The 13,099-nt window shown below is 41.0% G+C and overlaps 1 protein-coding gene across 1 annotated transcript in view; it reads left to right on the top strand.

Moving 5' to 3' along the window:
• The window catches only part of ULK4 (unc-51 like kinase 4), a 572,731-nt gene that overhangs the window by 180,603 nt on the left and 379,029 nt on the right, over positions 1–13,099 (top strand). Inside the window, 3 exon segments of the mRNA XM_030328370.2 lie at positions 10,078–10,211; positions 12,363–12,484; positions 12,636–12,692. Coding sequence (XP_030184230.1) covers positions 10,078–10,211; positions 12,363–12,484; positions 12,636–12,692 — 313 coding nt within the window.

The following is a 13,099-nucleotide window of genomic DNA, read 5'->3' as shown; positions in this document are numbered from 1 at the left end:
TCTGTTGGTTGCCTTTTAGTTTTGTTGATTGTTTCCTTTGCAGTGCAGAAGATTTTTATCTTCATGAGGTCCCAATAGTTCATTTTTGCTTTTAATTCCCTTGCCTTTGAGATGTGTCAAGTAAGAAATTGCTGTGGCTGAGGTCAGAGAGGTTTTTTCCTGCTTTCTCCTCTAGGGTTTTGATGGTTTCCTGTCTCACATTCAGGTCCTTTATCCATTTTGAGTTTATTTTTGTGAATGGCGTTAAGAAAGTGGTCTTGTTTCATTCTTCTGCATTCAACATGCGTCTTCTTAAACTGCTTTATAGAAGTGTCACCACAGCATGTTTGACATCAGTTCCTTGAGTTTCTTCTGCATCATCTGACACAGTATTCCAAAGAGTATCATCTTCTCTGCCATTTAAATTGTTGTAGAGACAGCGCTTTTTGCACCAAAGTATGATGTTGTCACTGACAGTTCTATACAAACCACACTGTTCTTGTATAACAGTAGATGATTGCTTAAGAATTTTTCCTGTGCTTATTTGTACTCTGTGTAGTTTGGTGTGATTATTAAGTGGATATATATTTTATTCAACCTGTTTCTTTTTTGATTTGCTTATAGTGGGAAAGTTTGTCTGAATAACCTAACTTGACTTTACTGGAAACCAGAAGTCCATTGTTCTTTTCTTTTCTTTTCTTTTTTCTTTTCTTTTCTTTTCTTTTCTTTTCTTTTCTTTTCTTTTCTTTTCTCTTCTCTTCTCTTCTCTTCTCTTCTCTTCTCTTCTCTTCTCTCTTTTCCTTTCTTTTCTTTCCTTTTCTTTTCTCTTCTCTTCTCTTCTTTTCTTTTCTGTTTATTTATTTATTTTAGAGAGAGCACAAGCAGAGGAGAGGCAGAGAGAGAGGGAGACACAGAATCTGAAGCAGACTCTGGCCTCTGAGATGTCAGCACCGAGTCCAACATGGTGCTCAAACCCATGAACTATGAGATCATGACCTGAGCCAAAGTTGGCCACTTAACTGACTGAGCCATCCAGGTGGCCCCACTGTCTTCTTCCTTGAAGTGCTTTCTACTTGGCATCCAGGATACGTTTTTTTGGTTTTCTTCATCCTTCACTAGTCAACTCTTGCTCAGTTTCCTTTGCTGGTCCTTCCTTATGATGCAGTCTCTGTGGTAGTCCCATGGCTCACTCTTTGGACAGTCCCTCCCGAGGTGATCTCATTTAGTTTAATGGCCTTGCATACCATATGCGCATGATCACTGTCAGATTAATGTCATCAGCCTAGACCTTACCTCTCTGCTTAAATGTCATCCTGTCAGAGATGCCTTCTCTGACAAGCGGCTGTCTTATTTTTCTTTAACATTCTGTATAGGATTTTATTACCACCTAAACTATTTTTGTAGTTATTTATTTGTTAATTATCTGTCTTCTTCCCACTTTAATGTACATTCCATGAGGTGTATCCCCGTCAACTAGAAAAATGCTTAGCACGTAGCAGACACTGTAAGTATTGAATGAATAAATGAGTGTCATCATCCTTGTAATCATCAAGTTCATTTTACTAAAGGCATTGCACTGATGTAAGTACAGGAGATATAAAAAAGTTTAGGACGTGGCAAGTTTGGCCACAGAAGCATGGCAGTATGGCAGGAGGTCTAACAGAAGGCAGATGAGGGAAGCATAATGGTGGATGTGTGTGGAACGAGCAAAAGAATTCCTGTTGAGATGGGATTAAGAAAGTTGTGGTCAGATTAGTGGGAATGAATCACAGAGATAAATGGGGTGGGGGGGACAGGTGGTAGATTGGGAAACGGACATATCCTGGGCAGAAATAATGCTATTAGGGGCACCTGGGTGGCCCAGTTGGTCAACTGTCTGATTTTGGGCCAGGTCATGATAGCCCTCCAGGGTTTGAGCCCTGGAGCCTGCTTCGGATTCTGCGTTTCCCCCTCTCTCTGCCCCGGCTACTCTTGCGCGTGCGCGCTCTCTCTCTCTCTCTCAAAAATAAATAAGCATTAAAAAATTTTTAAGATTATATTTAAAAACAAAAAAAGAGGAATAGTTGTATTAAAGGTAATGGGGGAGGGGAAGAGGAGTGGATCTCATTTATTTGGGGTTTACTTGGATTACAGTTCAGATTGTTGACCTTTTAAACTTGTTATCTTTGTAGAATGCTAAGAAATATCATTTGCAGTTTTGTGCAGCAAATGTAAAGTGTTTATGGACACTACACTCAAATGTTTCCACATTTTATTTTCTTCGTAGAATGAGAATTCTTTTAGGAGCTAATACTCCCTTGTCAGTAAAGGCTGGCCGTCCTAGTATAGCCTATGTAAACACATCCTGTAATGGGAAGGCTCTGGGGGGAGCACAGAGGAATGGAGCATCATTCTAGAGTTAGTCTGATATTGTTATGGATCCCATCAGTCTTTTATTTCTCCCAACAGAGATAATGGACATTTTCTTACGTGTTAAAAGTCTGTGCTAGTGTGCGGAGACCATTTGAGTAGTTTTTGCCTTAAAAAAAGACATTTCAAGGGATGGTAATTAGATAGCACATTATTATATTTTGTAACGGATAATTTAAATTCTAAGGGAAAATCAATTCCTTATAGACAAGTGGTAATTTGCTCTTTTTATACTCTGTGAATTTTGGCAGGATTTCTTTTGGGTCTCCTGATTTCCAATAGGCAAACATTTCTATTTTCTCCATTCTCTGTTTCTGGAATACCTGTTATTTACATAAAGGATTTCCTGGAACAAGGAAAGAAGCCCACTTTTGAATCATCTCAGTCTCTCATTGGATTCAGGTGATTCCAGCTGATTGCTACCCCACCTGCCTTCCAGAAGCAAATGTAAACCCTGTCTGGAGAAGTCTAACCTTAGGTCTCAGAAAATTCTATCAGTTTTCCTGTATAGAGCCTAACACTTAATAGAAAGTAATCATAACTGTGAGGAGAAAAGATGATATGACAAAAATAAAAATACACAAGATATCAGTATCCATAGAGGACACAGACAATGGACTTATCACATGTTGACATTAAAATAAGTAGATCATTGGGGCGCCTGGGTGGCGCAGTCGGTTAGGCGTCCGACTTCAGCCAGGTCACGATCTCGCGGTCCGTGAGTTCGAGCCCCGCGTCAGGCTCTGGGCTGATGGCTCAGAGCCTGGAGCCTGTTTCCGATTCTGTGTCTCCCTCTCTCTCTGCCCCTCCTCAGTTCATGTTCTGTCTCTCTCTGTCCCAAAAATAAATAAACGTTGAAAAAAAAATAAGTAGATCAGGGGGCGCCTGGGTGGCTTGGTCGGTTAAGCGTCCGACTTCGGCTCAGGTCATGATCTCGTGGTTCGTGAGTTCAAGCCCCGCATCAGGCTCTGTGCTGACAGCTCGGAGCCTGGAGCCTGTTTCTGATTCTGTGTCTCCCTCTCTCTCTCTGACCCTCCCCCGTTCATGCTCTGTCTCTCTCTGTCTCAAAAATAAATAAACGTTTAAAAAAAATTTTTTTTAAATAAGTAGATCAGTATATTCAAGGAATTTGAAAGATGGAAAATTTTCATAGAGAGCTATATCTATGAAAACAAGCCAAATAGAAATTCCACAGCTGAAAAATACAGTAACTGAAGGTGGGAGCTCAGTGGATTGGGTTAAGGGCAGATTAGACACAGCTGAATAGAGAATCTTCTGAAGTGAGGTGGGATCAGGATAGAGAGATATGAGGTTGGAAAACATGGAGAAGAGCAGAAGAGATGGGAGGACAAGTGGGATATGGTGGTTTTTTACAGTAGGTGGTGCTGGTTCATTTTGGATATCAGTATAGAGAAATTGTAGTAACACTGTACAAAAAGTCAGTTCAGGTAGATTGCTAAATCTAAGAATGCTTTGTGATCCAGTAATTTCACTGGTAAGTACATACCCAACAGAAATGTTTACATGTACCAAGCATAAGGTATGCTTAGCATTATTCATAAATGGAAACAGCCTCAGCATCCATCAATAATGAATACATTGTGGTATACCCATACACTGGGATACTATACAGCACTGAAAAAGAGCATGGATGAATATCACCAAATATAATGTCAAGCAAAACCATGCCTGTGGACAAGTGGTAATATTTGGTCTGGTTACGATTAAGAGTTGAAGGAATGACAACCTGTTCTAGAATTTCTCAGTGCATGGATGAATTTTGTTGACTTTGAGTTTCATCCTAAGGTCATCTGTACAGGCATTTTTAACGTGAACTTTAACATTAATATCTCCAGTATGTTTGTCTTGGGCCAGTTTTGCTAAAGGGCATTCTAGTCGTCGGCTGGAGGGCAGGAACCTGGCTGCCAGGATCTTGGGGGCCTGCTGGGAAAGGGGGCTGGAAGCCCCGGTGGGGATTCACTTAGTTTCCCCCTATTTGCACTTTGATGGTGGTTTCTTTCTCCCAGTCTAGAAACTTTCTGTTTTACTTTCTCTAGAGAATAAATCTCCAGACTTCAATGTCTGCCTGGGTGCAAGTTCAGTGGCAGTCCCCTAGATTCACTGGGAAGAGGAGGTAATCTAGGGATCAACTGCTTTTTAATCAGATTTTGCCATATATTTATTTGTTCTTTTACCCTTCCTTTTTCACACTTAGTTTTGGAACTACCTTTTTATTTTTATTTATTTATTTATTTATTTATTTATTTATTTATTTATTTATTTTTCTGTTCTTTTATTTTTTTTCCAATATATGAAATTTATTGTCAAATTGGTTTCCATACAACACGCAGTGCTCATCCCAAAAGGTGCCCTCCTCAATACCCATCACCCACCCTCCCCTCCCTCCCACCCCCCATCAACCCTCAGTTTGTTCTAAGGAAAAAAAGAGGTTGGAAGTACCTTTTTAGTCCATAGTACCAGGCAAGTGGTTATCTACCTGGAAGAATAATGGATTTGGATTCCTTCCCAATCCATATAATAGTCAATTTCCAATGAATTGAGGACTTCAATGTGAAAGACAAAAAGAAGGGGAAAAGAAAAGATCTAGACCACATAAATAATGCCTATGAGTCACTAACAAAAGATTGAAAACCGAAAAAAAAAAACAAAACCCAAACTGAACCAGGTATTTCACGAAAGAGGGATATGAACAAACAAAAAAAATATGCTTACCGTATTAACAATGGTGAAAATTCAAATGAAGACCACAAGACGTAGATGAGTAAAGATGAAGTCTGATACTGGTATATACCAATGAGCTTGTAACTTGGAAGGAACTGCTATCTGGTTGTTGGGAATACATTAGGAAGCAGTTGGGCAGTGACGCGATAGTGGAATGTTCATGGTTCCACTCTTATGTGTGTACCTCAGCAGCTCTTGGACCTGTACCTTGGGAGACCAACGCAGAAGCATTCACAGCAGTTTCAAAGCAACATACGTCTAGCGAGCTAATATTTATTCAACACTTATTTCATGTCAGGAACTGTGCTCATGAGTCGAAAGATATGGTGAGCAAAATCAGACATAGTTTTTGCTCTTAGGTACTCTTAAATTTCCTGAATGACAAATATTATCAGATAATCAGAAGACATGGCTAGACCCTTTTCCAGAGAAGACATCCAGATGGCCAACAGACACATGAGAAGATGCTCAACATCAGTCATCATCAGGGAAATACAAATGAAAACCGTATTGAGATACCACCTCATGCTTGTCAGAGTGGCCAAAATGAACAACTCAGGAAACAACAGATGCTGGCAAGGATGTGGAGAAACTGGAATCCTCTTGCACCGTTGGTAGGAATGCAAACCGGTGCAGCTTCTCTGGAAAACAGTGTGGAGGTTCCTCAAAAAATTAAAAATAGAACTACCGTACGACCCAGTAATAGCACTACTAGGAGTTTATCCAAAGGACACAGGAGTGCTGATTCATAGGGGCACATGCACCCCAATGTTTATAGCAGCCCTTTCAACAATAGCCAAATTATGGAAAGAGCCTGAATGTCCATTGACTGATGAATGGATAAAGAAGATGTGGTTTATATATACAATGGAATACTACTTGGCAATGAGAAAGAATGAAATCTTGCCATTTGCAGCAACGTGGATGGAACTGGAGGGTGTAATGCTAAGTGAAGTAAAGCAGTCAGAGAAAAACAGATATCATATGTTTTCACTCATGGGATGTGGTACTTGAGAAACTTAACAGAAGACCATAGGGGAAGGGAATGGGAAAAAAATAGTTACAGAGAGGGAGGGAAGCAAAAACCATAAGAGACTCTTTAAATACAGAGAACAAACTGAGGGTCGATGCAGGGTGGGGGGGTGGTGGTGCGGAAAAGAGGGGAAAATGGGTGATGGGCATTGAGGAGGGCATTTGTTGGGATGAGCACTGGGTATCATATGTGAGTGATGAATCATGGGAATCTACTCCCCAAAACCAAGAGCAGACTGTATACACTATATGTTGGCCAACTTGACAATAAATAATATTAAAAGAAAAAGGGTAATCAAAAATAGATTATAAAATTGCTCTTGGGTAAGGGCTTTAATGTATTCTGTTCTATGAGACTGTATCATTGAGAGGTTGAATTTAAGAAGGTCATCACTACAGTGAATGATGAAATATGTGTAGGAGTTGACTGGCAAGGAACGAAGAGAAGCGTCCTGTAGTTAGAGACGTGATATCTTGTTGCTAGGGAAGGGGAGCGGGAAGTTTAACTGGAGGGGAAGATAGCAAGCCAAAGCAGGAGGTGTAGTTGGGGGCCAGACTCTGGAGGCCTTGAAGGTCTTGATAGGGAGTTTTAAGAACTTACATGTTAAAGACATGGAGATTTTAAGCACAGGGACAACTCAATGGACAAGATCCACATAGATACAGGGTGTGTAAGCGTTAGAATGACAAGAGTAGGACGTACACTAGCTTGGAGGCTGTTGTAGTTGAGGAGAAGGGAGTATGGAAGCTTGCACTTGATTTGGGGAGCATTTAATGATTGACTTTGTGTGAGAAGTAAGAGAAAGGGAGGTGATGTGTAAGGATGAGTCTAAGGTTTCTGGTTTGATAGTGTTGGGAGTGATATTGTATAATGGGATATTATACTCTGAAAGACAACCATGTTTGTTGGGATGATAATTGTGTTTCGCTGGGATATGTAGATTTTGAAATACCTTTGAGACAGACAAAAGTAGATGTCGAGTCAGCAGTGGAATATATAGATCTGTAGCTTAGAGACCAGATTTGGGCTGCAGATACATAATTGGGAAACATCTGTGTATATAGTGGGAAATCAAATCATTGGTGGAGATGAGATGGCATGGGTCAAATGGTAGGAAGAAAAGAGCAGTGGACCTAGAACTGAGTCTTGATAAACTTGAGTATTTAGGACAAAAGCCACAGAGAGGGACCAACTAAAGAAGCTGAAGAAGGAAACTAGAAATGTATGGTGTCATACAGAGGAGTAAGAGGCATGGCAACAGTATTGAACGTTGCTGACTGGTACCTCCTGGATTCGATGTCATGGAGGTTGTCAGTGGCCTTGAAGTGAGTGATAGGTATGAGTCAGACTGGGGTGGGTTGAGGAGCAAGTAGAAGGAACTGTGGAGGGTGCTAGGTATAGATTTCTCTTTCAAGACTTGTTTGTTTGTTTCCCTCCCTCTCTCTCTCTCTCTCTCTCTCGCTCGCTCGCTCTTTCTTTCTTTTGAGAGCATGTGTGCACAGATGTGAGTGGGAGAGGGGCAGAGGGAGAGGACGAGAGACTTAAGCAGGCTCCAAGCCCAGCACAGAGCCCGAGGTGAAGTCAAGAGCTGTATACCTAACTGACTGAGCCACCCAGGCACCCCTCTTTTAAGAGGTTTGATGAGACGGGAAGGAGAGAGACAATGAGGAATTTGTTAGAAGAACACGAACAGTGTTTTGTTAAATGGGAGAGAGTAAATATATAAAAGGGAAAACGAGTAATTGTCAGTTATAAGGTTCTGAGAAGGTGGAAGGGAAGGAGTTACTGGTCCACCGCTGTGACGGAAGGAAATGTGTCGAGGGCGGGATACATAACAGGTGCGCATATTGAGAACTTGGAAGGAGAGTTCCTTCATGATGCTTTCTGTTTGCTCTCATGAGAGGGTGGGCACTTGGGGGTTTGAAGAGAAGAGACTTTTGAAAACAGACTGGGAATACATTGACCAATGAAATACAGTCAGATTTTGGTACTGCTCTGGGCCGTTCATTCTTGGTGTCACGCGTTTATGGTGGTGTTGAGTTTTAGCAGCCTTCTCTGCAGGCATCCAGAAAGCAAATCATTGGATTCATGCAGACTTCCTTTGGCTAGATGGGTGCAAAGAGAAGAAAAGGGGCAAGAGTGTAATGAAATGGTAGATGATGGGAGATAATAAAGCAGGAAGTAAGAGAAGAAAAGAAAAGGCTGATGGATCGGGAGAAGATGTCATGGAGTCAATTAAGAGAAGTTTCCCCGAAGTCGAGGAACCATCACAGTGGAAGAACACGCAAGTAGGATCAAGAGCAGATAATGGTTAGAGGGTGTGTTTGAAGTACTCATCTTGGAGGAGACGCTATACTCTTTCACTTTGGAAAAGCTGTTTGACAGATGGTGAGGCTGGGCAGGGAGGTGTCTGTCAGGCAACCCATCTCGGAAAGCAGAAAAGGAAGATGAGTTTCTGTGTGTCTAGTATTTTCAGGTCCTGCTTCCTAGATTGGGCTGAGGGAGTAGTGCCGACTAATCAAGAGGTTCTTGGAGTTGCTGCTCTCGTCTTGGAAGCGCCCGGCCCCAGTGATAACGTGTTGTGCTGCCTGTCGCTGGGAGCTCCTGGCTGGCTGACGGGCTGCCCCAAGTCATCGTGTCACATGTCGTGCAAGCTCTTAGCTTCCACTTAACTTCTCGTTTCTGTGGTTTACTCATCATCGAGCAGTTATGTGTTCTGAATTCTTTAAGTAGTATTGATACATTTTTGCTGACTTAACAGTATTTTTCCTTCATTTTGACTAATGCCATCTATTTGTTAGAGTGTGGCCGGCACTGTAATCAGTGACTCGAGCGGGGGATACTAACTGGCGGATGGAAATAAACTTGTGATTTGGTGCCGCTCCAGATAATAGCAGAAAGACAAAAGCATGACTAAATCTACAAAGAGGGCCACGTAAATGCTAAGTGTTAAGATATCAGTATACTTTTAAGCGTTTTGTGCAAAACCACTTCTTCCCAGTTGACAGTAGGAGTTGGTAGGAAGTTTTCTCTGGGAAGTAGAAGTTGGGTGAGAGGGTAGGGACAGTGGAGCTGGGAAGAGGGATGTTGGCATTGGGAGATGTAAAGAGGCTTTCATATGATGCAGCCTGTGAACTCGCCGCCCTTTTGAGAGTTGAGGGGAATGGGCACTTGGGAAGGCGCCTGGTGGGTCCAGCAAACGGGATGAAACATGAGCCTATAAGTTTCTAACCACACCCTCAATACCTAGAGTGATGGCCCAATATGTTCCGTGGGTCTGGGCTAGGCACAGTTGGTCAGAGATTGACGTCTACTGAATGCCAGTGGGTTGCAGAAGTCTCGTTTTAGATATCCTAAAACTGGGGGACAAAGGGACATGTGAAAGCCAGATGTTTAGATGTAGTGTCTGCTCTCTGTATCACCCAGTGTTGAAATGAAAATCTTTCTTTGGATTCATGTACACAATTTAGTGAAGGAGCTGGAATTCATGTGACTTGCCTGAGGTCCCAAGCAAGTTTAGTACTAATGACCAACACGAGCGCAGACAACTTGTGGTTCTACTTTGAACCTTTGAAACTCCAAGAGCATTCTTCTGCCCAGACGCCTTTTTCTGCCTTTCATCCGTCATCTGGAGAATGTGGTTTCCTTCTCGTGGGCCAAGGCTAAATGAAATGAGGGCATTGTTTGGTAATACATTGGCAGATATATTCAGAGTTGCCTTGTTTTCTTTCCTCATAAACGTGTAGATTTTTCTAAGGCAAAAAACAGACGGTGCCTGACAAATTGCTAAAATCTAAATGTCAGCATGACGGGGACCGTGCCCCCTGGAAACATTTGCCTTGGTGACGTTTTCAGACGGATGCTATCAACTGTTTTATCATGAGAGGTAATCTTTTGCACTTCCCTGTATGTAGACTGGTGATGTACATCGAGAGAGACAGCAGAAAGACCACTCCAGGCAAGGACCTGCAAAGCAGCAATGAATACCTGTCCAAGTGCCTGGACCTTCTCATCCATCACATTGTGCACGAGCTGCCGCGGATCCTGGGTAAATTCTCCTCAGGCCCCTTGACGCTTCCCTTCCTGCGCTTGGGCTTTTAGGCCTCGCCTCTTTTTTCTTCTTGTTTCTCACTTAACACAGGAAAGCGCAGTGACACTGTTTCTTGAATGTGTAGTTTCAAGATTTGAACTCAGGATTTGCTTTATCTGTTTTTACAATTATTTTACATCAGCGACATGACTGAGGCAACAAGCAGGCTAAAGGTTACGTTGAGGTGTCATCTGTGGTAAACTGGCAATTTTAGAAAATAAACACGAGAAAAAGATTGTAAGAGCTTAAAATTGGGTTTGGGCCTTTTGTTTTAGGTGACTTTCTCAAGATTTCCTTCTGCCTAATTCTGAAGAAAAGATTTTTTTCTTTCGGGTTACAGCCACACATTTATTTACCCTTAAGAGAATTTAAAAATGCATAAGGATTAGCATTTAATATTAAAGAATTTTGATATTAAAATTCAAAGTTTGGGGGCGCCTGGGTGGCGCAGTCGGTTAAGCGTCCGACTTCAGCCAGGTCACGATCTCGTGGTCCGTGAGTTCGAGCCCCGCGTCGGGCTCTGGGCTGATGGCTCAGAGCCTGGAGCCTGTTTCCGATTCTGTGTCTCCCTCTCTCTCTGCCCCTCCCCCGTTCATGCTCTGTCTCTCTCTGTCCCAAAAATAAATAAACGTTGAAAAAAAAAATTAAAAAAAAAATAAAATTCAAAGTTTGAAAATTTCTTCGGTTTGAAAAGCTTTAAATAATATTAATTTGCAAAAGATTTTTTTTTTTTTTTCTGGCTGATCTGTTATTTCATTGTTACTTGGAGAAATTAAAGTAATCTAAGGAATGTGTACATTTAGCTTAAATTTCATTCCATGCTTTTCCAGCAGATGTAGCTATAAACCAGAAATGTTTAAAATGTTAAATTTGATCCAGTTCCTTATGGTAGAATATACTCAGAAATTCAGAGCATTAAATCAGAATAATGAAAATACCTTTATTGCTGATTAATGGTATCTTTTTGCTCCTTACTAATACTTTGAGAGATTTTTTTTAGTTGTTAATGACTGAAAATAGAACATTTCAAATATTGTTTGGATTATAACCTTTTTTTAAATTTTTTAAAAATTTTTTTATTTTTTTCAACGTTTATTTATTTTTTTTGGGACAGAGAGAGACAGAGCATGAACGGGGGAGGGGCAGAGAGAGAGGGAGACACAGAATCGGAAACAGGCTCCAGGCTCTGAGCCATCAGCCCAGAGCCCGATGCAGGGCTCGAACTCCCGGACCGCGAGATCGTGACCTGGCTGAAGTCGGACGCTTAACCGACTGCGCCACCCAGGCGCCCCTGGATTATAACCTTTTAAAGTTTAACCCGAAGGCTACAGTGTGGTCGATTGGTAGTTGACTTGCTTAGTGCCAGACTCATCCTGTTTCAGGGTGTGAGGCTAAGATTCAGATGTCCACAGTGTAAGTTTTATTATTGGACTTTTCATCCAATGAGAAGTTTTAGGAATTGATCTTTTTTACTTCCATCCTATTTTATTATTTAAAATTGCAAGCTATAATCTGCTCACTTATAATTAAAAAGATTTTTTTAATGTTTATTTTTTTTTGAAAGAGAGAGACACAGAGCATGAGCAGAGGAGAGGCAGAGAGAGAAGGAGACACAGAATTTGAAGCAGGCTCTAGGCTCTGAGCTATCAGCACAGAGCTTGACATGGGGCTCAAACTCACAAACTGTGAGATCATGACCTAAACTGAAGTTGGACACTCACTCTACTGAGCCACCCATATGCCCGTGTTCATATATAATTTTTTAAATACCCTTTCCCTGTTTACAGAAGTAAGAAGTGCTCATGGTTAAAATTTGGAAAAGACAAAAAAAAAAAAAGGGAAGAGAAATCATATATAAAATCAATACTATATAAATTTTACTTAGAATTGCTAGATGAAAGATGAAGCTTATATCCATTCTGTCCCCTGAGGCTACAGTTTTCTGTTATAATCTCAATATGTGTGAAGAAAACAGCACAGCCCCTACCCATTTCTTTTATTTAGAGATTAATTACTGTAGTAATCCCATTAGTGTTCCAGCCATGACCAGTGGTCCCTAAGTATTTATGGTCTGTAACCTTCATGAATGATCCTGGATGTGCTTTGCAGGTGACATTCTTAACGCCTTGGCCAATGTTTCTGGTCGTAAACACCCATCAACAGTCCAAGCGAAACAGCTGAAGATGTGTCTCCCCCTGATGCCTATAGTGCTTCACCTCGTAACTTCTCAGGTACTATTTTATTAGGAAAAAAATAATAGAAATGTGACTCCTGTCTAGGTAAGCTGGAGCCTAGAAATATCAACTCAGACAAAATATTTTCATTTTTGGTTTCTTATACGTGGCTTTTAGGATTTAATCTGTGGAAACTCTCATCACACAGGTGTTTCGACCTCAAGTTGTAACAGAAGAGTTCCTTTTCAGTTATGGAACTATTCTTGTGAGTAACACTGAATTTTTCACGTTCCTAATAAAAATGTGGCTGTCTCTACTGTTTGTGGAATTTGGTGTCAGAATGAAGTAATTTTAAAATCCTTGTGGTATTTATTTGTCTCTAGGGAAGTGACCTTTTTATATTTTTATCTGTTGACTGTAATAAAATTTGACATTTGGAGAAAAATACATTCTCTCTTGATAATGTATTTTGTTCAGATAGCGCCCAAGCAGGGTAAATATGTCTGTAGAAAACACTTCAATAGATTTTAGTATTAAACGTCATGAAGAAATTTAACCTGGCAAGAATGGAATGCTGGGAATGTATTATCATCATGATTTACTTATGTTGTCCAGTTATGCACAGTATCTCTTTTGAGGATGGCATTTCTCCAAGTTAAGCTCAACTTTTTC

The sequence above is a fragment of the Lynx canadensis genome, chromosome C2 (assembly GCF_007474595.2).
Source record: "Lynx canadensis isolate LIC74 chromosome C2, mLynCan4.pri.v2, whole genome shotgun sequence".
In the NCBI taxonomy this organism is placed as follows: Eukaryota; Metazoa; Chordata; class Mammalia; order Carnivora; family Felidae; genus Lynx; species Lynx canadensis.
Note: the sequence above shows the minus strand (reverse complement) of the source record. Positions and strands in the feature narration are given on the sequence as shown.